We start from the raw sequence: 25,516 nt of genomic DNA, 5'->3' as shown, positions 1-25,516 counted from the left end.
TCAGGTCACTGTGTGACGCAAGAGATCTCCTTCTTCAAACCACTTTCACTTTTAGTGAATGGTCACGTGCCAGGTAACGATGATGAAACTGCTGACTCTCAAAGCAGCCAGACAGACAGTGGGAGAGAGAGAGAGACGGCGGTGAAAACAAAGAAGCTCATTGCAAAAGGGAAACTCGTTTTATTAAAGTTTCATTCCAACATGTGGTCAGTGCCAAAGCTTACAGGAGGTAGCTATACTCCTGGATTAATTATACATCATCAGTGTGTATCACATTCATAGATTGCTCATTATGCAACCATTTAAACCATCACTGATATTCATCCTGCTTTTAAATGCACTATTGCTGTGGTATGAATTAAATATTTTATCAACAATGATGCTGGGCGTGACATTGTTTAATTGCTTGGACCAGATGATAAAGCCTGCAAATATTATGGCTTAAGAAGTGTACAGTACAATGTGCTTTACAGCATACTTTAAATTTAAAAAATATTTTCCCACCATCATAACACCATTGCTTTTCATTCAAAACATCATAGCTTCACTAATACAGTAAGTACAAAAAACCTCACACGCAGGGCCGTAGCTACCACACTGAGACCACATCTTCAGTCTTTTTTTTCTTTTTTTTAATAATTTAGGGGATTTTTAGACTTAGTGTGTATTTAACTTTGACTACTTTTAGGCCAATAAGTAAATGAAATAATGGTATCAGCTGAGTTTATTCCAGGCAGTGTAGAGATGGCTTTGAAACAGCATTATAGAATTTTAGACATTGATGTTGGAAAATAAAAATTACAGAAAAAATAATTCAACAAAACTGAAATTAAATTAAATATTTAAAAAATCCAAATAACTTAAACAAATGTAGACATATTCTTTTTTGGTGTAATGTGGGTATAGTATAGTATTTCCAAAATCCTGGCTACGGCCCTGCTCATAGGGATTGGTCAATACTTTGCCCCTCCTTATAACAACACACCTTATCAAGAAAACACATAGTGACACACACACACACACACACACAGATCACAAACACGTGACATATTACCACAAGTAATGTGAGTGCTGTGAGTGCAGATACAATCAAAAGAGTGAAAACCTCCACTTCCTTCATCTCTTCTCTGGCCTTTACACTGAGCTGCCAGTGTGTCAGTGTGATTGCAGCATCAAACCTGACCACCAACATGTGTTTAAATCTCTTGGAGCACCAGCTCTAACTCGATAAAGACAAATACGTTCATGTCTGGTAATGTATTCGTCATAGAAAGAAACTATCGTAGTAAACTCTAAAAATCTGGTGATCCAAGTGAGTTAAACACTGTTTGAGTCGTGTTTGGTAGCCGCCCTCCACGTAAGATAGAGATTCACTGTACTGTGGAGCTTTACAGGAGAATAAATGCACCAATAACAAATACATTCATTATACATTCATGGTACTATTATAGTGAAATAAACTACAGAAAATTACAGTATATTAGCTATATTATATATATATTAAAACAAGGCACCTGAGGAGTGCAGAATCATTAAAACCCGTAACAATCAGCGGCCTGAATACAGGCCAGGAGGGTTTTCTTACTTTATTTAGGATGGCAAACACTGTTTGAAAGCACTAAGCCTCATGATTCTGTGTGTAAACCAATAACACTGTGATGGCAGTTGCTCATTTGTGGTAAGAGAAAAAAAAAGGGCAAGGAAAAAACTTTTATCATGTTTGTGCTTCTTTAAATGTGGTTCAGTACCACGTAGACTAATTCTGACTTTCTGATAGTGAACTCTGAAGAGTTAACCTTTAGAAGAGACAAGGATCCTGACTAATTGAAAGTGAAGCTGAAATTTATATTTTCAGCTATTTTTTGATAATCAATTGTTTAAATCATTTTGTAAACAAAACTGCCAAACTTTTGATGGTTCCAACTTATTAAATGTGATATTTTTCTGTTTTTCCTTGTCTTACATTAAAGTAAACTGAATATCTTTGGTTTTTGGATATTTGGTCTGACAAAAAAAAAGCTTTTCTGAAGACATCACCTTGGTCTCTAGGAGAAGACTCTTCTTTCTGTCATTTTAAAGCCCAATTGAGATTAATCTATAATGAAAATAATCATTACTTGCAGCCCTAATCAAAATGGTTCAAGCACAGAGCCATAGCTCCCTTGGCTGAGGTAATAAACAAAACAGAAAAGAGTCTGTCAACACAAGCTGTGCCGTCAGTGTGAGTCCTGCTTAGTGTCTGTTCTCACAGCGGCAGATGACTGCAAGTGCTGAGCTCCCTTCCTCATTCCAGTCAGCTTCATGTCTTCATGCTTTTTCTTAGAGTGTGAGAGAGCGTTACGAGGCACTCATCAGGTATTACACCGACTTCCCAGCATATAGTTCAGGCCCACAGTTGCGTTCTTAATCTTGAAGTGATTTGTGGAGTACAAGTGCAGAGCAGCCTTCTCCTTTGCTCTGAGGTAGACTACGGAGTGGAGCCCCCTGCAGATCTCACGTGAACCTTGCATGTCGAAATTGATGAGATGAGTTTCTTGCCCCACCACCAGCAGTCGCAGGGTCCCGTTGGCCTCCTCGTTGCTTTTGGACTTGTAACACACATCCATATACAAAATGTAGGGTCCAGTGCATTCGATAGAGATCGTCTCATTCTTTTCGCCGGCCACACTCATATTTTTTCTGCTTTGAATGCCATTGAACTTCAGTGTATCATTGCCTTCCATTTCTAGAGGATGAAAGGGGGAGTGTGAGGCACAGAGGGGAAAGTGGCAGAAAGTGAGAAAAAGGCAGAAACACGCTTGTTTGTCTTGTTGTGAAACTTGCAAAGCTGTATCTTATTTTCAATATGAGTGATGAATAACAAGATAAAGATCAAGATCAGAAGAAAAAGTTCTTTTTTCATTTACTCACCTGGTATGGCTTCAAACTCTATGTGTATATCATCAGGAGCAGTGGGCTGCTAAAAAAAAAAAGAATAACAAACTAAGTTTAGAGAACTAGTGGGTTAAATGGTTTGTTTATTGACTTTTCTGCTTTCCTGTTTGTCTGCCCTCACTGCCATTATGACTATGGCATTATAAATGTGGCTCAAGTGTCGGTGTTTGTTCAAAGGTCACGCAGCTCTGCTCTGTGATCCCTTTATGTTTGACTGGGAAGTGCAAGTGCTTGATACAGTAGTAAGGTAACAGTATGGTGTGAAAAACAGTCTCACAGTGACATGATTAAAAACTGTAGTGAGAGTAGCATCGCTGTGATGAACACCACAGCCTAAATGTAGTACAAATGTTAGTCATTAAAATTAACATTACACAGTAAGTGTGCGGATATGTCAATGCAGATTCTAGTCATCCAGGTCATATCTGGAGAACCTCTGCACACCATTCCTGTTGCTTTTCACTTTTAAATAGTGTGATTTCTGTAGCTCTGTTCTCTCCTGCTCAAACTGTTAATAGTGTTAAATATGACTCTTCATTTAAAACTGAAAACCACAAGTAAAAATAGCTCTTTTGAAGACAGTTAGTTCCACTGTGAAAGGACTAATGTGGTAACGGTTTGAATATGAACACACTCTACTGCACAGTCAGTCCTTCTCCAATTTAATCTTTTTTTAAAAATCAAAAGAAGGTGTTTAAAAAAAATAAAATAAAAGACAGACACAAAGCAGGGTGCTCTTTGCTGTTGCAATGCCATTTCATTTGGTGGATATTTTTATCCAAAGTGACATACACATGAGAGTTATAGTGCTGTTATAGTCTTAAGTTAAAGTTTATAGTTTGTGTCTGCCGCCTCCTGGGGTTCCTGTGAGTGCATGCATGCCCCAGACATTTCCTCACTCACAGTATGAATGAAATAAAGCTGCATTGAGGGGAATATTTCCACATTATTAAAAAAAGAAAAAAAGAAGAAAGAAAAGAAAGGGGAAAAAAAGGTTATCCGAGGGGAAATGATGTGTCTGAGCATCCACTTAGATTATTATTACATCCACTGAAATTCTGATTTAGGTAATGGTTTTATGACAGTAAGTTAGGTTTAACAGCATGTTTCAATTCACATGTAAATGCATGAGCAGAAAAATAGGTCTGGATGTATTAGCTGAGTGATTGTGATCATTTTTTGAGATAAAGGTTTATTTTATTTTTATTTTTAAATTTTGTGTAGGTTGTTGAAATTGAAATGTCTACACTGATCCACAGCAGAGATGCATTTGAGAGTAGTTTAACACCTTTAAAAGGATTACACACACCTTTTTGAATTCTCATTAGGCTTATACATGGCAGCAAGTTGCATTAAACTGATAAAAGAAGAGAAAAAACTCCTCTCTGTATACCCCTCCACTCCCTGCTCACTCACCGGCTTCAGCCCCTGAGTTTCCCAGTAAACGAAAAGAGTGACCAGAAGGCACGCAGCCACCAGCACGTTCTGCACCGCCACGACCACCGCAAGTTGTCCCGCGCGCCTGTCCCGGTGGACCACGCGGCCTCCCTCAGCATCCATCCTCCTCCGGTCCATCAGTGCTCTGAGCGCCCTGCAGGAGCTCAACGACGCTTTTAACGCGAGTGGGTAAGGTGAAAGGAGGGGAGTGACTGGAAAGAAACTGCTCATGATCTGCAGTATTTTGTCTGTGCGTTTGTGTGGGTGGGGGGGGTTATAGCGCGCTCGTGCAGACAGACACACACACACACGCGCGCGCGCACAGAGCGTGTGAGAAGCAGGAGTGAAACCAGCGCATCGGGAGCTGATTGGCTGCTCACTGCTGCTCGGAGACTTACACTGCGATGCTGGAACACAAAAGACAAAGTTCAGCCTTCAATCACTGTCATGTTACAATAATAACATGAGGAGGTGTAGGGAGAGATGTGAACCCGCTGAGGAAGTTGAGCCACAACTTGTTTCTAGGAAACCAAAAGTAGTCATGTGACCATACATCTTATTTTTAAAAATGTTCCCTCATTGAAGTCACAGCAGCGCATGTCAGGTTTGAGTCTCTTTACAGCGACTTTAATCTTTCTTTATGTCCAGTTGGAAGATCCAACAGCTGTTTAACATAAAACATCCAAGATATTTATTGTACATGAAGTGAGCAAAGGGCAGTGAAGTTTATAATAGAGAGTACCATCTTGTGTGGTGGTAAATCAAAAAGTACATAAATAAATGGATCTGTTTCTGAATAAATTGTACATTAATGCAGGCAAGGGCGGATTTAGTGATTTGGGGGCCCTGGGCAAACTTCATGCCTTATTTTCTCTAATTGAGGATGTTGGTGTTGGCGCTGGTAGAAGTAGCCCACTCAGAACCTCAAACTATTAATACAACGCTAAACATAGTTTGTTAAAAGTAGTTCTGCATTCAAAGATTCACATACATAAAAGTGCAGAAGTGTTAATAGCACAGTACACTTACGTTTACTTAATATCTGGTCATGGTGGAGCTCATTTTAACTGCTTTATATACTGCTGGATAGTTGAATCTATAATAATGCATCATGTTTTATCTGTTGATCGTATACTTTGTGTGTAAAATCTTAACCTATATAGTAACCAGTAACAAGCTGTCAGATAAATGTAGTAGAATGACAAGTACACTGTTTCCCTTTGAAATCGAAGAAAGTGAATCCCTCCTAGTAGAAGTGGAGTTACAGTTGCATAACTTGGAAATATTACAGTACATGTACTTCATAAGTGCAAGCCTAATACTTGAGTAAATGTACTTGGTTACTTGTAATGAAGGAGGTTGATGATTTCTATAACTGAAATCTTTAACCTGGTTTTTCCTCTGCTTCTCTGACATGAACTGCTCTGAAAAGTAACTCAGTTCATTTAGTAGTAGGTAGGTTACTTGGGTAGTATTCTCCTTATGCTACTTTATATTGATACTCCACTACATTTGAAGATTAAGAATTTTGATACAAAATAAATAAAGTGATAAAATATGATGCATGAACTACCCAGCATTTGGCCTATATAAGGTAGTTACAATTAACATGCAAATTTTGCAAAAAAGGACACGTGTCTGTAGTAATAATAATACAAGTAACATATAATATTACATAATTATATAATAATTATAAAGTAAAACTTTAAATGCAGGACTTTAACTTGTAATGGAATATTTCTATACTGCAGTATTATTACTTTAAGGATGTGAATATTTCTTCCATCAGCATGTTGCTGCGCTCTTTTCTTTCTCTTTCCTGAAAGCAGGTTTCTTTTCTTATAAGGGTACTAGTTGACCCCCCCTCTTCCTTGAATGACGTTTTTTCTTATATTGGCATCATTGTCTTTGTCTGTTTTCATGAGGGTCGGGGGTGGGGAGTGAAGAGGGTCAGTGCTCTCGTCATCTAGCAAGCGAGACAACGTGATAGGAAAATGTTAACTGTGGTTCTGCTGGTTGTTTCGGGGGGAACAAGCAGACCACCGTCAGGAGTTCTACAGTAATTGCTTTACCTTTTCCCTTTGTTTTGGGGCTTTTTGTAAGTCATTTTGGGGTGTAATGAGTTAGATAGTAACATCATGTTTCATATCTAAATATAATAATTCTGCTACAGATTTATTGTAATTTTTGGCACCCCTTTTAGTTGGGGGCCCCAAGCAGTGGCCTACCTTGCCCACTGTAATGGTAAAGTCTGTCCCTGCTTGCAGGATGCGATTAACCGCTACCATCCTGTTCCCCAACTTAGTTTGGTTATAAGTTGGTTACACATAAATTGGCCTAAAAGGAATAGTTCCACATTTTGGAAAATGTTCTCTTTCTTGTTGAGATGAAGACTAATATCACTCTCATTTCTGTAGCTACAGCCAGCAACCGGTTAGCTTTGCTTAGCACAAAGACTGGAACGAGGGGCAAACAATACACACTGGCTCTGTCTAGTCACTAGCTAACATGTTATATCTTATCTGGCCAAGAAACAGTCCGCCACATAACCCCTGTTATGCCACAACTTATTTTTTGTATGGTTTAAACAAAGGAGATATATAGCGTGTTCATTAGTGAGCTTTAGAGATACTTAATGCTAAGCTAAGCTAACTGGCTGTTGGTGGTAGCTTCATGTTTACGTTACAGACGTGAGAGTGGGATCATCATCATCTCATCCAACTGCCAGCAAGAAAATGAAAAAGCGTATTCTCCAAAAAGTTGAACTATTCCTTTAATAGGCACCCTGTAAGCATAATAACTGAAATATTTAAGTCATTAAAAGTAGATTTTCTTTCATTTTTTCAGCTTTCCATTTCAGTTCATATTAATCAATCAATCGAATTACCACAAACTAATAATCATGTGATGAACTTGGGGCTTTCAGGGGCCCTGAGGGTCTGGGGCCAGTTGCCCATCTTGCAGGGTTGGTGAACTAGCCCTACATCAGTGTGTTGCTTGTGTTTTATTTGTGTAGTTCCCCTTTAAAATGAAGGTGCTTTAAGACATTTGTGCATTTTGCACCATCGTCCCTTTTTAACGTGCGTTAAACTGAGTCAAAGGAAGACTATTTTTTGGCAAGTCATATTTTCAAAACGGTTTTATTTTCCAACAAAATCCGATGATTTCTGGAAGGCCAAACCATTGCGAAATTCCCCCAGTAGCTCTCTTATCTGGAGACATTAGTCTCATTACCTCACTTTAAAGAGTGTTTGTCTGACTGTGGTATTTGTATTGGGTCAACACTCATTATGTCACACTTTATGGCTTTATCTCTATCTCCTACACACACACACACACACACAGAAATTCCTATAACAGTTGCGTTGGGACTTCTGCAGTGCGTCATATTCAGTAGTGAGTTTGCAGTGACTTTGTAATGCTTCACGGCACTTTGCCCTTACAAGAGGATATTCACAACATACATAAATTATCCTAGGGGGACATCTAGTGTCTGCGCTACGTAGTCATAGGTTAACAGTATTTTAGGGGATTATTATCCACAATACTTTTACTGCTTCCAACCTCAGGGGCGCACAAATTGAGGAAACAACAAGCAAAAAATATCACTCAGAGACCAAAGAAATGGGTAGAAAAAGTCAATGAGAAGTGATAAAGCCTGAATATTGTTAGGAATAATGGCAGCTTCAGAGACAAAACATGGCCAATAAGTGTCAACACAACATGGACGACATCAGGAGACTCAATGTGGTCCCCGTGGGGAAGCACAATCTATATTTCCTGTGACATGACCTGACAAGCCCTAACATGATAAAAAAAAAAAAAAAACTGTGGTTTTCATCAGAGTTTCAATGTTTTGGTGCGTGTCCCAAGTAAAACACCTGCTTAGTATAAACGAAACAGGTGTCCTACATCATCTGGTTGCTTGCACACATAAACACAGAGAGGCTGGTTGTGACAGCAAGACGAGCAGGCAGCTGAGAGAGAACATCTGCATGTGGGAAAGGGGGGACCTGCCACATGGTTTCACAATTACGTTTCCCTCTGTGGGTGTAGCAAAACAACAAAACTCACTGAGAGCAGGCTATGAGGACTGAGAATTTACACTTGATAGCCGTGATACCTCTACTGTCAGGGTTAACGAGGAAAATGAAGTAAATGTCAAGTGATAAGGAAGCTCCTGTGGTGAGAGATGATCTGTAACTGAAGTACATGTTTACATGGGGAAATCCATAGAAGAAGTACTGTAACAACACTTAGAATATATCGGTTTACAGGGCACAAATATAAGATCAAATATTGATTTAAGGAGTCAGTTTCAGTATTTGAATTTCAGCTGACAGACAAACATTGAGGGCAAATTGATGAGGAAAGTTTGAGTTTATGGAAGAAAAGTATCAGGTTAATCATCAACAACCCACACACATCCTTTCTCAAACCCCTGTAACCTTGAGTGACTACATGATGTGCAAGAGGTGGCAAAAATCGTTCTCTCAGTTCTAATTCAGACGTTTTATGCCTGTGTGCAACTTCTGACTGTAACTGACTGCAGTTACAGTCAGCTGCTCATCAAGCATCAGAGGATCACATTTTAAGACCTCTCAGTGTTACAAACCAACTCGCACGTAAGACAGAGGCTGACAGGTGTGCAAAACCACAAGTCACAAATCACCCCCCACTTCAAACATTAAAGTCTGTGAGGGGGAAAAAACAACAACAAAGAGGACATAATATTTTGTCGTGAAGTGTAAACTGCACCGGCTCCTCACCTGTATCCGTTTCAGACACTGCAAAGCACACGATTAGTTCAAGATAATCTCAGGTAATGGCAACAAGTAAAAAAGTCAAACAGGCACAGTTGTTTGTAGTTTGAGTTGTAAATTTCAGCTAAATTTAGGGCACAAGAAGTGATTCAAACTCAAATGAAAACAAAGAGTGGAGTTATTATAAACTAAATGTTAACTATAACCAGTTTGTTACTGATATGACCTGTAAAGCTTTACAGATTAAATCTGATTAAAATACATATCAGAGCATCTAAACTAAGACCAAAGTGAAAATCCCTGCCAACACAGTCACTGCACCGCATCAAACCAAACGGCTTTTTAAAGTAGCACCAGTGGCACCAACACATATTTCTAGACAGACTCTGCTTTTAAGTGGTGAACGAGCGGAGGAAAGATGACTGAGAGAGAACCACATTTAAATAGATCATAGTTTAATGCTGAAAATGAACCCACACACCCAACCTCTTCTGCCCCCTCTGTTCAAGTCTGTGAAGTCAGTAGCTTTCTTATTTACGGCACAGTATGGCACCCTTCCTTACACACACACACACACACACACACACACACACACACACACACACACACACACAAACATACACACACACACACACACACACACACACACACACACACAGTTTATTTAATATTATAATCCACAAATTTATATTCTTTCATCTCATAAGTCTATGTTACTACTTAGTTAAATATGTACACACTGGTGGGAATGATTGGGTTAATTTCTCTTTTTCTCCCAATTAAAGTCAAATTTTAATTTAAGGAGAAAAAAAAAAGTGTTCAGTTCTAAATGAATTCAACAGGGAACAGGTTCATCTCAGATGAACTGACATTTCACACAGCTTTTCAGTTTCTTGGACTGTAAGCTCCAAACAGCCTGAAATACGGCTGTACAGCTCCCTCCTGCTCTTTTCAGAGTCTGCATCTTGCCGAGCGACATCCTTCCTCCTTAGTTGCCCCCTAAGGAAAAGTTGGGAAAGGGATGGAGGATTTGGCACGAGACAGGAGTGTCATCACAGCATGTAGTAGTTGCAGGAGTTCTTACACGTACAGCGGACACTGTCCTTTAGTGCACAACAGTCCTGAGAGAAAGTTTATATAGTTGAAGGTGACACTGTTCCAACACTTTGAATCCAGTGATTCCCTCTAGAGAACTACTCCAGTCTTGTCACATACCACTGAGTGACAAGGAAAGGACAAGGGAGGAAGAAAGTCTTTGTTCCACCCAGTTGATCCATTTAGTCACTTTGTGTTTCATCTTTAAGACCAGAGTTGATTCTTCCATGTCCCTCTCCTCCTCTCCAGGCTCAGGAAGTAAAGTCCTGGCTTTTTTTTGTTTCTCCCTTATCTCCTCTTCCTCGTTTCTAGGGATGGGGAAGGTTCATTCGGTCCTCTATTAGAGTGTTGTCAGGGCCCTGCGCCTCCATGCACTGTTTGACAGTTGCTATGACGCCAGACAGACGCCTGTCCAGGGCTGCGAGGTGTGGCTCAGCCAGGATGGGGTGAATAGGGTCAAATGCCAGAGCCTGTCGCATAGCTGAACTCAGAGCTCCACCTCTCAGCAGGTTTAACCTGTTCCACGTGGACACACGAACCCTGACAAAAAGGGAGAAAGCAAGAGAGATTATTAAATGTTTTTATTCATTTTCAAATATTGCAATAAAAAATTAAGCCTCAAAATTGAATCATCAAGATTTGAGATTCTCTGAGTACTCACATGCAGCACTGATAGAGTGGCGCGAGGATACTTCGTTCATCCAGAGCTGCATTTCCAAAGCTGCACACAGAAAACAAATCAAAAAAAGCATGAAATAAAATCACAATTAAAAAGCCTGTCTGCACTGCGGTTTAGAGAGGCCATCAAAATGCATTAGTCCCACTCTGAGGGCACTGTAGTGAACACGCACACTCCAAAACACTTTTGAATGCAACACATATGACATACTCCACTCAGAGAAGTCAAGTGAACCAGCAGACGTTCGTATTGAGACGTTGTTCAGTTTAAAATGAAGAGGACAAATAATCCAAAAGAATCAAATATTAAAAATAAACCAGTCAGCAAGCTTTAAAACTGCTGAAAACAGACAACAGACTGATATCAGGTGGAAGATCATATAAGCAGCCACATTTTAGTTACACATTAACAAGAGTTTATTTGGTTTTAAAATATACCATGAAAATGAGGGTTGTGCGATATCAGATGACCTGAAATCTGTGGCATTACTGTTTTTTGTACTGCTCAATAAAAAAGAAAAAAAACAGATATGACCCTGTGTTTAAGGGCTTCTGTTGTCTCATCCCATCTACGGTATGTTTTATTTAAGGAGGGACATTAGAAAACATCATGTTGGGTCTGAAACGTTGCCCTGGTCAAGTGTGAAATTTACTGTTGTTACTTCTTTCTTAGCCATGCACTTGTCTTGTTGTATACGTAGGTTGTGTTATAAGTGACGGAAAAAATTGCTGACATTTCCTTCCTTCCTTGAACTATTTTCCAACAGTAGTCACATGTAGCCTTGTTTTGTTCTGTATCATATTTATGTAACCTCATTTCAAATCTTCCTCTAGTGCAACCACAACCGCAACCCCCAGCTGGAAAATCTCTAATAGACTGGACACTTGTGGTTAAAAACATTGCTTAAAACTGGGAGGTGGAACATTGATGACTTGATTTCCTCTATGTAGGGTTGTTTCTTTGGGTTGGAAGTTATTTTTTGATATTCTGTCATACTGGATTCTGCTCAGGAGTAAGGAAGTGGGCACATTTTTGGAAGCAGTGGCTGAGAATCTGCTGCTGCTTGAGAGCCAGTATCCTCTCAGTCAAGGATCCCTGATTTTTTGCCAAAATATCAAGAAATAGCCTGCTCAAACAAATAATGTGAAGCCATGACTGTTAACTAGCTATTTTTCTCATTCATTATATATAAATGGTATTATCAGTGGCTCAATTGTAAAAACAGCCATAATGTCCAGTGAGAAGTTGCTTGATTTCTGCACTGAACCTCATTCTGCCAACTGTGATTAATTCTTGAAAAATGTTCGCAAGCTAGACGGAAAAGTTTCCACTGTTGGCTTTGATCATGAAAAACGAAACAACTTCAGAGAAGGATTAACGGCTCAGTGTCCTCACTACATGGATGGGGCTGTTCAACATGAGTCAACTATAAAGTAGTTTCAGTGGCGATAATTGAGTTCTTGAAAAAGATGAGCTTGCCGGAAAGTGCCAAAACAAACAGAAATTGAAAATAAATATCAGACAATTCTTCCAAAATCATCAGGCTGTTTTGTTGCTCTGCCAAAAAACATGTTGATAGAATTAAGTGCAGAATATTCCAGTGAGTCAGTTCGTGATATATTTTTCATGTAAGTGTTACAGACAGGAATCAGCCTTCTGCACCACTGTGGTGTAATGAGTTGCTACTTGGCGTCTCATGTGAAAAAGTCATGTATCATTCATGACAAATTCCCATTTCTGATTTCATGGAAAAACCTAATCCAGTTATTCAAAACCTGTCAAAAAAATGTTGTTAATTACAATTTCTGTGTTTTATCCTTCATTTGTTTTTGTTAATTTATTGATTTATTTATATTTGTGTTTTAGTTTATTATTGTAACACTGATAATAAAATCTGCTCAATATTAATGATTCAAAAGGTGAATGATGTTCAGTTATCTTGAACAGACAAACAAACAAAAGGACACAAAAAAGATTTGACAGCAAAACAGGAACTTTGAACTTTTAACTCACCTCTTTGCATTGTCTAATAGGATTAGCATGCTGGCACCACCATCATCCTGGAAACTCTCGTAGTGATGACGATCAGCGTTTCCGATAAGATAATCAAATATGGCCGTATCAATGACATCAAGCAGCCTCGGTCCTGCGTCATATGGAGGCATTTTCTTCACCGCCTCACAGTAGCTTTCATCGTACTCCCACCTAAAAATAAATAAATTTTCACTTTCACTTAATGCTCTGTCAACCACACGGCTGCCATTCACAGAGCGATACAATCTTGCAGATGGTTACGGTGTTTCTCCTGTTTTATGCAAAGGTAAAAATGTGACCTAAATTACTAATTCTAGATTTATATCTTGTATAGTTTTGCAATTTCACATAATCTTACATTTCCACACATTGAAAATCTGATGACATTAGAAGACCTCGGTAGACAGTACCATTAATGCTGAGCTGTGCAGGTTTTTCCTGTTACACAGCTGCTCTGTGCACATATTCAGCTTTCACTCAGACGGTGCACTGTCCTCAGTCACAAGTAGCTGTGTCAGATTTTTAAATGAAACTCATACTGATGACCCAAATTCACTCTTCAGGTATTCTGTAAAGTCAGCTTTTGCTTAATATTTCATGACTACAGAGTGAATATGAATTGTCATGATTAAAGCTGTTGTGCAGGACTTTTATTTCCCCTTTCTGGCGGTGAGAGTAATTACAAAAACACTGTTGTGCTTACATCATAGGCTCTGCCGTTACCTACTCCGTTGCAACTGTAAAATGATGGGTAAATTGTTTTGAGCATTACATAACCCCCGCAAAATGACTCCTTTCACTATCAGAATTTGATCCATTCGGTCCAATAACATTTGGAAAGTCTAGAAAAGCCGCACGATTAAATTATTTTATCCCTATTCAAGTTAGCAGAGAGCTAACTGGAAGTCAGCTGCTCGGCCAGCAGAAGTCTGCATTCATGCATTCATCCGGCCAGCGCGGAAATGTCAAACCCGACACCACATTAAAAACTCTGATATACTATGAAATACAGAGAGATTTATCTGGCTGTAAAAGGCTTAATGAGCATTGTGTGAGCTCATTTAGCAAGGCTTGAATGTAACGGATGCTCATTTATATGTAAAAGTTCTGCACTGCAGGTTAAAGGCAAATTCTCTCTGATGATATTAATATAATGTGGTGATGGCCCCTCTGCATCTACACTAAAGCACCTCTGTGTGAAATATTTACCTATCAGTCACTATTTCATTTTGGTGACAAAGACGGCAGCAGAAAAATGAGACCATCAATGAGACTGATGTATAGAACAGGAGAAGAGCGTGAACGAAAAACAAGAAGACTGAGTCTACTTGACTTCAGTATCGCATGCAAGCGCATACAAAGTCATGTATACACATGGTAAGGTTACACTCTGGTAGTCTGTGTTTCAGAATCATATTATCTTGGTAGCCAAAAATTAGTTAGCATTCCCAAGACATAATGCAATCCATGACAATTGTAGAAATCCCGCTCTGCTAGCTCAATTTACAGGCAAATTAATATTTGTCTGCAATAATAATTACTTGTTAACATATGTTAGCCACAACATTTACACCTACTGGAACAATGTTTTCTGGGTAAGCCATATTTGGGGATGGGTACCAAACTTCAATACTTTTATGGCACCGACTGAATTGCTTTGAAACTATCAAGTATCGAAAAATACCTCGTCATTCAGTACCAAATTTTGATACCTAAGGAGTAAATCTCATCTGTGTCAGTGAGCCAATAAGCATGCAGCATGCTTGTACCAAGATCTAATAATGCTGGTAACTGGCTGTCTAACATTACACATTGTAAAGGCATGCAGGAAAAACACTATGTTACACCCACGTGTGTGTGTGTGTGTGTGCGTGTGTGTGTGTGTGCGTGTGTTATATTTTGAGAGTCTTGATTACATTTGTACATCACACATGTGTAATTGGCAACCATGAAGGGACCCTGTCACATTCAGGATAAACAGCAGCAGTGGTGAGCATACAGTGAAAGAACGATGAAATAAACCTGGACAATTAGCAAAAGAAGTACCTGTATTTCCCCACCTGGCTAAGAAGCTAAGCTAAAATGGCACCCACTAGCAAACACTCTGCGGTCAAAAACACAACCTGTCTGGAAAAGTAACAGCTACTCCAACCCTTTCATGTTGCTGACTGCAGTAAGTGAAGTGGAAATAAAAACGGACTATGTGAGTGAAAAGAAATAATGGACTGAATATACTGGTTACACTGGATCCTCTCAGATGGACTCTTTGAAAATGAAGACTGTAAGTTCTACCTTTTGGCTTTATACATTTTATAAAATTGGTTTTAAAAAAAGTATCATTCAGGAACCAGTATCGGTGTCAAAATTTTTTGAATGATACCCTGACAGCCATATGTGATCACACAGTACAATTTCTGTGGGGAAAAATGTTGCACAGAAAACTGCTCTGCTAACTCAGTATAGCTGTTACTCAGGACCCATAAAATAAAGCATTATCAATTATTTTTTTCTCCAAATAATTTCCATGTACTTTCCGAGAAAGAACTTTATAATTTGGTGCTTATTATGTGAAGGAATGTGCTCGAAAGAAATGCTTCATTTAACCCAATTAAATGATAAGATATCTTATCTTCAATACACCACCCTCACACATATACCTTCCTCAGCCAGCTTCCCACCCAGCAACCACATGAAGTGTTTCTCAACATGAGCAGAGTAGGTGGAGAGTCATTACTCTCTGAAATTAGGAAAGTGCAGGGTGTTATCTTTACATCATCTGACCTAAAATACCACAAATGTGGAAAGGTTATTGATACTCAGCATCAGCAGAAATCTTTCCATTTCCTTCAGAGGAACATCAAACACAATAATTCAGTTAAGATTTCCCCTCGCTCGCTAATAAACCAATGGATTCACACTCCACACCCACCTGGCTAGTTTCCCCTCTCTGTATGTACGTCCCCAGGGGTGCCTGTGTTTCTGCAATGGCCAGACATCTGGTAGCCACAGGGTTAACGATCCCTCCATCATCTCTCCCTCTGCACACGCTGGCTCGCTCTCCCGACAGTAATAACACTTTCCATAGAAGCATGTATTATTACCTGGAGGAAGGAAAATGGCCAATGAAAATAAATCCACTTGACAAGACACCTTAGTGATGATGAGATATGAAAGAGTGGCTAACATGGCATTATAAGGAGGTACAGTACAAAGCTGCCTACTACGTTCTCTGAGAGAGAGAAAAAAAAAGAATCAGTAACAGAATTTGAAATGAGTGAAGAAAAAAGATGAACAGAAAGAGAGCATTAATAAGGACACACACAATTCATCAATACATCTGCCTCACATGGACATCCAGATGTTGTCTTAACACACATACACACTCACACATACGCACAGGTAGATGTCCAACAAAGCAAAAGGTAGCTTACTGAAGAAAAAAGAAACTTAAAATGAACAGAGACCAGAATTCAAGCCCTGATGTGATGTGATAATCAATACATCTTTTAGTCTATTAAATGCCAAAAAACCTAAAAATATAGTGATACAAAGTGATGTCAACTGCTGGACGACTGTTTAGTCGATCAAGTCAGGCTTAACACAAACTAGTTTGTGATGTTCATTTAAATATGGGAATAACAGCGCACTTTCGGACAATCTTTCCTCAAAGGCACTTCTAGTGTTGCGCGCTGGAGAGTGTAATTGTGTGAAGAATGAAAAAAGGGAACTTGACAGAGAAGCTCATACCCTGCTTGCCTTCTACCTTCACACACCTGGTCAATCACTGCGTGAAAGGGACACGAGTTTAGTTGTGTTCGACCATCTGACAGGCACTTGGAGCATACTGACACCTTTTGACCAACAATCGAAACACCAGGTTACCAACACTATAAATAAATCCTGAAAACAGTTAAAGGGGACCTATTATGCTCATTTCCAGCTCTATATTTTTATTCTGGGACTCCACTAGAGTAGCTTTGCATAATTCATAGTTCAAAAACTCCTTATCTATCTTATACTGGCCCTTTATGCAGCCTCTGTCTCTAACAAGCAGTCTTAGCTAATGTCTCTTTAAGGCCCCCCTCCCGATGAGCCACTCCGTTCTGATTGGCCAGCTTTCCTGAAGCCTGCCAAGTGGCAGCCATATCAGAGTTGTGTTAAATTACCGCCAATGAAAACCCAACATTTCCTGCTTTACCGGTTCATATTAAAAGCTTTTAAATGACTAAATAACATGAAACTTTTATTGTAAAGAATTTACAGGAAGTGAAATGTGTTCCTCACTGAATTAGCAGAGCTTTGTTAGCAGCCCTAAAACCGGTCGAAATAACAAGATATAGAGATATTTGGAGCTCTGTGTTCAGCGGATCAGTGGGAAATAATGCAGGGAGGGATAGTACAAGTAGAAACAGCCACAGTAATGATGATGATGTTTGATGAAGAGCGGCAGACAACCAGCACACCTCCAACAGGTAAACTACTTATTTTACTTTGCTCTGCTGTGTAATGGAGTCATGGCTCGGTGTGACTACCCTCAAAACTATGTAAAAATGCAATAATGTTAGTGGAGTGGAGCAGTGAACTTGCGCTGTGCATGGAGCAGATGACCATATAAAGAAATCTGCCATGAGCCAACATCGGCTCAGGCTAAAACTAGAAAAAACCGTTGGAAACCGAGCATTCAGAGCAGTCTGAGGCTGGTCCTTTTTGCTTACAGGGATTTACTTCATTATTTGACACTTTGGCCACTTTTGACATGAACATCCAACATTGTAACATTTTATATATATATATATATATATATATATATATATATATATATATATATATATATATATATATATATATATATAGCTGAAATCTAGAAACTAATTCCTCAGCTGCTTCAAGTGTAGACAGCAGACTGAAGTTACTGCTGTAAATTGCAAGAACATAATTTTAATGGCACAAAGTTTAAGTTTTGTACCGCACCACTGAAAAAAAAAGTGTGAATGCAGGTATAAACAGTTACATTAAAAAACAAAAGGAACTGGAATATTTTTTTATTTACTCCATTAGTCAGCATTAGTAAATGTGAACACTGTTCTTGTTTGCTGATGGAGTTCTCATAGGGACTACTTCTTCGGTAGAAAGTAGTTCTAGTGAATTGTTGACACTTTGGTCTGTTGATAATCCCGAGTGACAGGGATAGTTTCTGGAAAACATGTTCCTGTTGAATGTATAAATGTCACTTTTCAATGTTGTGAGAGTCTCATTGTCAGGTATTAAACAACCTGGACCAATAAAAACCCAAACTCTAGGGGTAGAGGTCTTTTGTATTTCGAGTGAACCAAATCTTTTAAGTGTTTCTTTATTAAAGACTCCTCCTGAGAACTTAATGACACATTTGTGTCTTTGCAACTGATATGGTGGGTGTTTTTCACGCTGTAGTGCACAAGTGCCAAAAACCATGACAGATATTAATCAAGTTGAATACTGATTGGCGGTTAGTCACAGCTTTAAGATCATATAACATATGTGCGACCAGCTGGTGTATCAGTCACAAGCACACACCAAAAAAATTATGCAATGTGAAGAGGAGAAAACCACATCAAGCCCATGACAGAAAAACGTAGGCAACAAATACAAACAGGGGTCAGATGTTGACCTTTACAAACTGTGAAAAAGTCATCCAAAGGTGACATATATCATTACAACACTATTAAAGATCAAAGATTGCGGTGAAACACTGCTGGTGCACATTTTTTTTAATCATCAATATTTTACATTTATTTGACAGCAGACAGTATGGACACAACAAGAGAGGGGTACGATCTGTGACAGAGGCCTCCAGCTGGAATCAAACCTGTGAAGCACTTTGCGGTGGTTTGAGATACTTTACACACTCATCTATTGAGTAAATGGTGATCTTGTTTGACAAGTCACACCTGTACAACTGACAGAACTAAGGCCTTCAATTCATTACTTCAGGAAATTAATATATTTCTTGTGGAGCCGATATTAATTCATTGCTGATATATGAAGGGGGACCCAAAAATTCCCGGAAGCCAAAGATAGCACAGGAGTAGGGTGTAGTTGTTGGATTTGCCACTAGGCAGCATACAGCTCCGTGAAACTAAAATTGGGATTGAAAAGGAGAAAGATTCACCACTATCGCAATCACAAGAGGCTCTGGACACAGTGGACAAAAGATGACTAAAGGAATGGGAGAAATGTTGGGACGGGTGTGTTACATCTCAAGGAGAGTACCATCCGATTTCTTTACACTCAAATATCAATCAGTATCAGCCTCAAAAATCCTGTATTGGTTGTGCTATCATTTTTTGTCTATGTAATCATGTCAGTTAAGACCAATTTTCAATGCATACCAACAACAATTGTATGAAACACCTACACTTAGTGATTTGCAACCTTTGCTGAACAAATGGATCGAATGAAAGGGTCATGGATTGCAGCTTTCATTAAATATAATGTAATGTAAACTCATGTAATATAAATCTATATTACAATAAAAATGCTACAATATAGCACATTTGTGGACAGTCAAGTGAGTATCTGTTTATAGATAAATATTGTCTAATCCAGTCTTGTCATAAAGCAGTCCTGCTTATTGATTAGCAACACTACCCATAAATGGCCTAAAAAGTGAGATTGGAATGCTCTCCTTCATCTATTCATGCTCTATCTATGACAGACAGAAAATCCATGCAAGAAGAGTATTAAAATCTATCATTGGTTTTAATACTCTCCTTGTATGATCCTTTTCCAGCAAAGGGCTCTGACAAACCTGTTTGTCAAAAGCCTAACCTTGACTTGACATGATTATACTGTATCAACTGTCACACCCTCACCAAACAAGACTTGACAGGGCATATCCTGGTCTGATGTGCTGCTTGGGAACGCCGGAAAAAAGACAGGAGAGGGTGAGTGAGACAGAGAGTAAAGAGTGATTGACAGTAAGAACTTATTTTGGACTGGGAAAGCAAAGCGGACAGATGAGTCAAAAGAAAGGGAAATCATTCATACAATTACAGCACACTCTCAAACTGTGACGTCTGAAAACACTCACTTCTTACAAGACGCATATTTGAGAAGTGTGAGAGAAGGACAGAGGGGAGAGATACTCACCCTGCATGAGGAATGTGCTCAGCAGCTGGTCTGTGGCCACAGGTTTGATCTCTGTGCGCAGGTTGATGTATCTTCCCACTACTAGAGGTGCTCTCCTGAACCCCAGGATCCTGCAGAGAGGATGGTGTGACAGTACATGATACCGCAACACTTTCATAGCTCTGCTGCAGGGACAGATCAAAGCCAGTATGAGAATTAATGTCAGACATTACAAATAGCAACGCTCACTCACCTATCTAGGTGAAAAGCAGCCACCTCTGCATTGTGTCTGTCATAGCCTGCATATGGCTCTCCCTCAACCACGTAGTCTCTGTTATATCTGTGTGACAGTGTAAAGGACAGAAATTAAAAATGTGAATCACTCAAGTATAAAACACATGAATAAATTACAAATTCTGGCATCTGTCTGCATACAGCCCATTTTTAACACATCTGACCTCTTGGGTTTGAAGACGACTTTTTGTCCCCCATCCAGCACCAGCAGGGCTTTGAGCTGCGTGCCCTTGTAGCCCACATCTGCCCGTTCAATCCTCGCAGAGCTGAGGGCGGTGAGCACAGCAGCCAGCTCTGGGGTCTCCTCAGGGTACACTTCTCTCGGGCCCACCCACTGGCTTGCTATCTCCCATGGAGACTGGAGGGTGTGGGTGAGGCGAGCTCCCCGCGACAGAGAAAGGCCGGCTTCCATCTGTTAGGGGTTGGTGACAACAACACTGTGTCATGATACAATATAAACTGTCAAGTATGACTTTATACTAGCTACAACCAGTGGGACTCTTGTCTTCCCAATGACAGCACTGTTGCTCTTATATTTATATTTTAAACAAAGCTGAAAATTAAACAGTTCACTTGCACCCTGACCTTGCGAAACGCTCTGAGGTCCCGTCTGCTGGCTGCAGACCCTTCACCTCCATCCAGCAGGAAGATCTTCGCCAGGCCCAGGAGGAGGAGCACGGCACACAGCACCACCATGCGCTGTTTGAGTTTCATCTCCACACCGACCGATCCTGACCCCCTCGCCTGACGCTGTGTGTGTCCCCCGCAGCGAATCCCCCTCACCCCTGATGCATGGCCCCTGCAACTCCCGGTCGCCCGCCCTGTCACACAAACTCTTTTGAAGGACGTGAGCTTGGCTGCCTGTCCTCCCCCCCGGAGTTATGATTTGAGCAAAACAGCAGTCACCTGAAGGGAAGACAAACTGAAATAAGAGAAGGCTGGGAGGCGGGGCAGAGAAAGGAGAGAACTAGGAGAGGGAACAGACAGAGAGAGAGAGAGATGAAAAATGTACTGTCAATAATGTGCAGAGAGAAAACTGATTGATTTGCTGCCCCTCTTGCTTGTTTCCCCTCAGGGCAGACGATGACCCAGTACTGCAGCACAGCTGAAGCCTGCATGTGTAACTACATCAGGATGACACAGGCTGGTCTGTGCAAACCGTGTGTGTACATTCAAAAATACCCAACAACACATAACTTGTACAGTGTGCAAGCTTACTTTGGCTGCAGGAACATTTTATACAAGTCTTTAGCTGCACATTTGCAGCATTCAAACTTTCCTGTTTCAGGTAATAATATCCTTCCTTCTCCAAGCTGGATATAGGTAAATGAAGGCGTCTGTCTTTATAGCATTACTGCCTGTCTCCAGTGAGGGGATGATGGACATGTAGAGTTCTGCTGTGGTGCAGAGGGGGGGTCAGATGAGGTGTTGGACCCAGCACAGCCCCCCCCCCCCCCTCTCTGCCTTCACAGTCTAACCTTGCAAAGGAGAAAATGCCCTGAAAACCAGATATTACCTATAGTCAGTGTGCACTTACCTGCCTACTGAAGCTAAACACTCACAAAAAATGGGCTGAAACATGGGGCTCGTCAACAATTTCGTATCTGTCTCTGCATGTTATGAGCCCCTAACGTTAATCACGCCAGTTAAATTAACACAACTGCCACGTTTAACTGACAGTTGGCGGTTAACTGACTCTGCTGTCGTTAATTCAACGTTACGGCAGCGCTGCCAAGCCCGACGTACCATGTTAAAAAAAAACTGACATTACGAACAAACTAGCCATTATGAGGCTAAAACGTTGAGCTCTGGCCACGCAGGCAATCACCTCGTCAACACAATCGGTCTTTCATGATGTTGCTGCCTTTTTTCCCCTCAACACCAATGAGAAAACGGCTGTCCAGCAATGACCTCATAAAAAACGCTTGAAATCTATAAACGGTGGCTCTGCTTTGACGCTTTCCACCATTATAATGCCAGCGTTGTTTGTCTTATCAAACCGTTGCATCGATACGCTCCTGTCTAACTACTAGAGCTATTAGCTGCTTAGCAAAGCGCCGTTACACCTTGCTGGGTAGGTTAGCCACAGCAGCCAGCTAGCTACTGTACGTCGTCTGTTATGTTTAACTTACTGGCTGAAGACCAGGCTGACTTACCTTATGGTAATATGCTGTTCACCGCGGACAAAGTAGCTTTCAAGTGTCGGTAAAGTGGTGCAATATTTAAGTTACATACAATAATTCGCCCCGCTGCTAAAAGCCCCAATGGTTTGTCATTTTCTCAATCCCCTCGGCAGCTCCCTTTCCTCCGCCCTTTTCCTTCGACTCCTTCTCTGGCCTGCCGAGTCCACTTCCGAAACACTTCCCCCTCCTGTAGGTGCTCCAGAGCGCCGCCAGGTGGCAGCATTGGGCTGCGAGCATTAAATGTATTACAATGTTAAAGGACCGGTGTGTAAGATTCAGGGGGCTGTAATGGCAGAAATGGAATATAATCAATCATCAATATGTTTTGAATTAGTGTACAATCACCTGAAAATAAGAATAGTTGTGTTTTCGTTCCCTTAGAACGAGCCCTTTATATCTACATCATGGATGTATTATAAGAGCTGGATACTGGACCGAAAGTGGCGCCCATTCAGTAGAACTGCTCGGCTGGTGTATATCATGGATGTATAATAAGAGCTGGATAGGGCTCCGCCACTCAGCCTTGCAGCCAATTTTTCCCAGTGGTCACTTGTGGTATTGCAGCAAAAAATACCCCTGCGACCCTAAAAGCATTTTCTCCATAGACCACCATTGTAAAAGAGACATCTGTAAAACTGACAGGACACCTTGAACTGCAAATAATGTCAATTATGACTCTTTCTGTTATGAACTTTTGATCCATGGAGGTTAAACTTTCCTTGAGCCAAGAAAAGCGATTTAAAAATCTGTGACATCATCACAATGTAAAGTCTATGGCCTAGGTGAGAACTCGCGGGTGAGGCCAGTGGGGGAAGCACTAATGCACATATTCAGTGAGCCGCACAATGCAGAAGCAAACCTCAAAGCTAGAAACTTTTTTTGGCGTATGCGCCAGCTGAGCAATTCATATAGGACTGAATGGGCGCCATTTTTAGTCCGGTATCCAGCTCGTATAATACATCCATGGTGCATATGCCAGAAAAGTTTCTAACTCCAGGGTTCGCGTTCACATTGTGCGGCTCACTGAATATGTGCAGTGGTGTTTCTCCCGCTGGCCCCGCCCACTGAGTTCCTGCTCGGCCCATAGACTTTACATTGTGATGACGTCATAAGATTTTTAAATCGCTTTTCTCAGCTTGAGGAAATATGAAACCTCCATGGATCAAAAATTCAATATACAAAGAGTCATAATCGACCTTATTTGAAGTTCCAGGTGTCCTGTCAACAGTTTTACAGACGTCTCTTTTATAATGGTGGTCTATGGGGAAAATGCTTTTTGGGTCACAGGGGGATTTTTTGCTGCAATACCACAAGTGACCACTGAGGAAAATTGGCGGCAAGTCTGAGCGGGGGAGCCCTATCCAGCTGTTATAATACATCCATTATCTACATCAGGAACAGGTCCTCTTCCACAGGTGCATGTTTCTACAGTAGCCCAGAATTTTTCGCAAGTTTTGCAGCCACTGTAGGCTCTCCTATATGCTTGGAAGAGAAGGGGGTTGGGTATTCAGTTAGTTGCAATCTGCAGCTTCACCGCTAGATGCCACTACATCCTACATACTGGTCCTTTAAACTAGAACACTATAGTAGAGGAACTAAGGCCCCTAAAAGTTGAGATACCCCTACCCAAGGAAGAATGAAGCACAACCATATTTTTTCATAACTTTAAAATGTGTAGTCTTTGAAATGGATGGCTGCATAAAAATGTTTACTGCACAATTAGTTTATCTGGTTGATGTTTGGGTCCTCCCGAAAAGCAAAAATATTGAAAATTTTCTAGTACCACCCAACCTTTTGGACTTGTGACCCCTTAAAACAGAAGCTATGTCCACTTGTCTGTCCACTTGAAGACTGATTCTTACAATTGTCTCTTTTTTCACTTAATATTAGGGGTTTAACAAAAAAATTGTTAAAGATCCACTCCAGACATGTTTTAAGACATAAAAATACTCTGCTTTGAATAATAATTTCTTATGTTTTTTTCCACAAAAAAGTTCAATTAACTAGTTAGAAATTCTTAAAATCACATCTACTCCTTCTCCCTCATTAAAAATTCAGAATCTATGAATATGTAAATATTTTTCATTTAAAAAGTTTAAAGATCCCCTCCAGACATGTTCTAAGATTTATGTAAAATAATCTACTTTGAATAATAATTTATGTCTGATATTGTTTTTCCACAAAAAAGTTGAATTATCCTGTTAAAACTCCTTCTCCCTCATTTGAAAAAAAAAAAAAAAAAAAAAGTCTATGAATATGCAAGTGGCGGCGGCTGTGGCTCAGGAGGTAGAGCGGGTCGTCAACTAATCAGAAGATCGGTGGATCGATTCCCGGCTCCTCCAGTCTGCATGTCAAACTGTGCTTGGGCAAGATACTGAGCCCCAAATTGCTCATGAAAGCTGTCCCATCAGTGTGTGCGTGTTTGTGTGAATGATTATACTCTTCCTGATGAGCAGGCACCTTGCATGGCAGCCCCTTGCCATTCAAGGTGTGAGTGTGTGTGTGAGAGATGGGTGAATGTCGGCATGCAGTGTAAAAGTGCTTTGAGTGGTCAGAAGACTAGAAAGGCACTATATAAATGCATCCCATTTATTTAATCTCAGAAGTTTAGCTACTGGACACAAGACGTCTCCTACTTCACTGTAAAGTCAATTCTCAGTGCTTGTGCACCAGGGGCATCAAGTTTCCGCATCACACTTGAATATTGTACCAAGACTGGTTTCAAAGCTAGTTGTGATGTCACAAATCCTGCTCGTAGGCCCAACATTTAACTTAGATCTTCAATGAGCACAGAGAAACTTTCCGCTTTCGGCTGATGAATGTGAAAACAGTCTTCTTGTGTCAAACTCTGCACATATATCATTCCGCACAGTGAAGCTCAAACATCCAACTGTAGGAACAAGAAGAAAAACACATTTTTGAGTGTAGGGGGACTTTAAATGAAAAGCTTTATTTCCTTTTTGCAAAACAGTTTAGGGCAGATTTTTGTT

At 40.2% G+C, this 25,516-nt stretch overlaps 2 protein-coding genes across 4 annotated transcripts; both read right to left on the bottom strand.

Moving 5' to 3' along the window:
- Positions 1-183: 183 nt before the first annotated feature.
- On the bottom strand, positions 184-4,871 carry LOC137188068 (uncharacterized). The gene is made up of 3 exons (XM_067597457.1): positions 4,351-4,871; positions 2,911-2,959; positions 184-2,725 (listed from the first exon to the last, which is right to left on the bottom strand). Exons 1-3 carry the CDS (start codon positions 4,600-4,602, stop codon positions 2,352-2,354), a joined length of 675 nt encoding a protein of 224 aa, XP_067453558.1. The 5' UTR covers positions 4,603-4,871; the 3' UTR covers positions 184-2,351.
- Positions 4,872-7,495: 2,624 nt separating this feature from the next.
- On the bottom strand, positions 7,496-22,712 carry fam20b (FAM20B glycosaminoglycan xylosylkinase). Of its 3 annotated transcripts, none has more exons than XM_067597455.1 (9): positions 22,500-22,712; positions 20,929-21,310; positions 20,508-20,755; positions 20,303-20,389; positions 20,071-20,180; positions 15,872-16,043; positions 12,922-13,113; positions 10,891-10,950; positions 7,496-10,769 (listed from the first exon to the last, which is right to left on the bottom strand). In XM_067597455.1, the coding sequence occupies exons 2-9, from the start codon at positions 21,055-21,057 to the stop codon at positions 10,538-10,540; spliced, it is 1,230 nt and encodes a 409-aa protein (XP_067453556.1). In that variant the 5' UTR covers positions 21,058-21,310; positions 22,500-22,712; the 3' UTR covers positions 7,496-10,537. The 3 variants fall into 3 exon arrangements, with proteins under 3 accessions (XP_067453556.1, XP_067453554.1, XP_067453557.1); XM_067597453.1 differs by having other exon boundaries at positions 20,929-21,249; XM_067597456.1 differs by lacking the exon at positions 22,500-22,712 and adding an exon at positions 21,881-22,476 and having other exon boundaries at positions 20,929-21,249.
- Between the last annotated feature and the right edge of the window lie 2,804 nt (positions 22,713-25,516).

The sequence above is a fragment of the Thunnus thynnus genome, chromosome 8 (assembly GCF_963924715.1).
Source record: "Thunnus thynnus chromosome 8, fThuThy2.1, whole genome shotgun sequence".
Lineage (NCBI taxonomy): Eukaryota > Metazoa > Chordata > Actinopteri > Scombriformes > Scombridae > Thunnus > Thunnus thynnus.
This window is presented reverse-complemented; position numbering and strand designations above follow the sequence as displayed.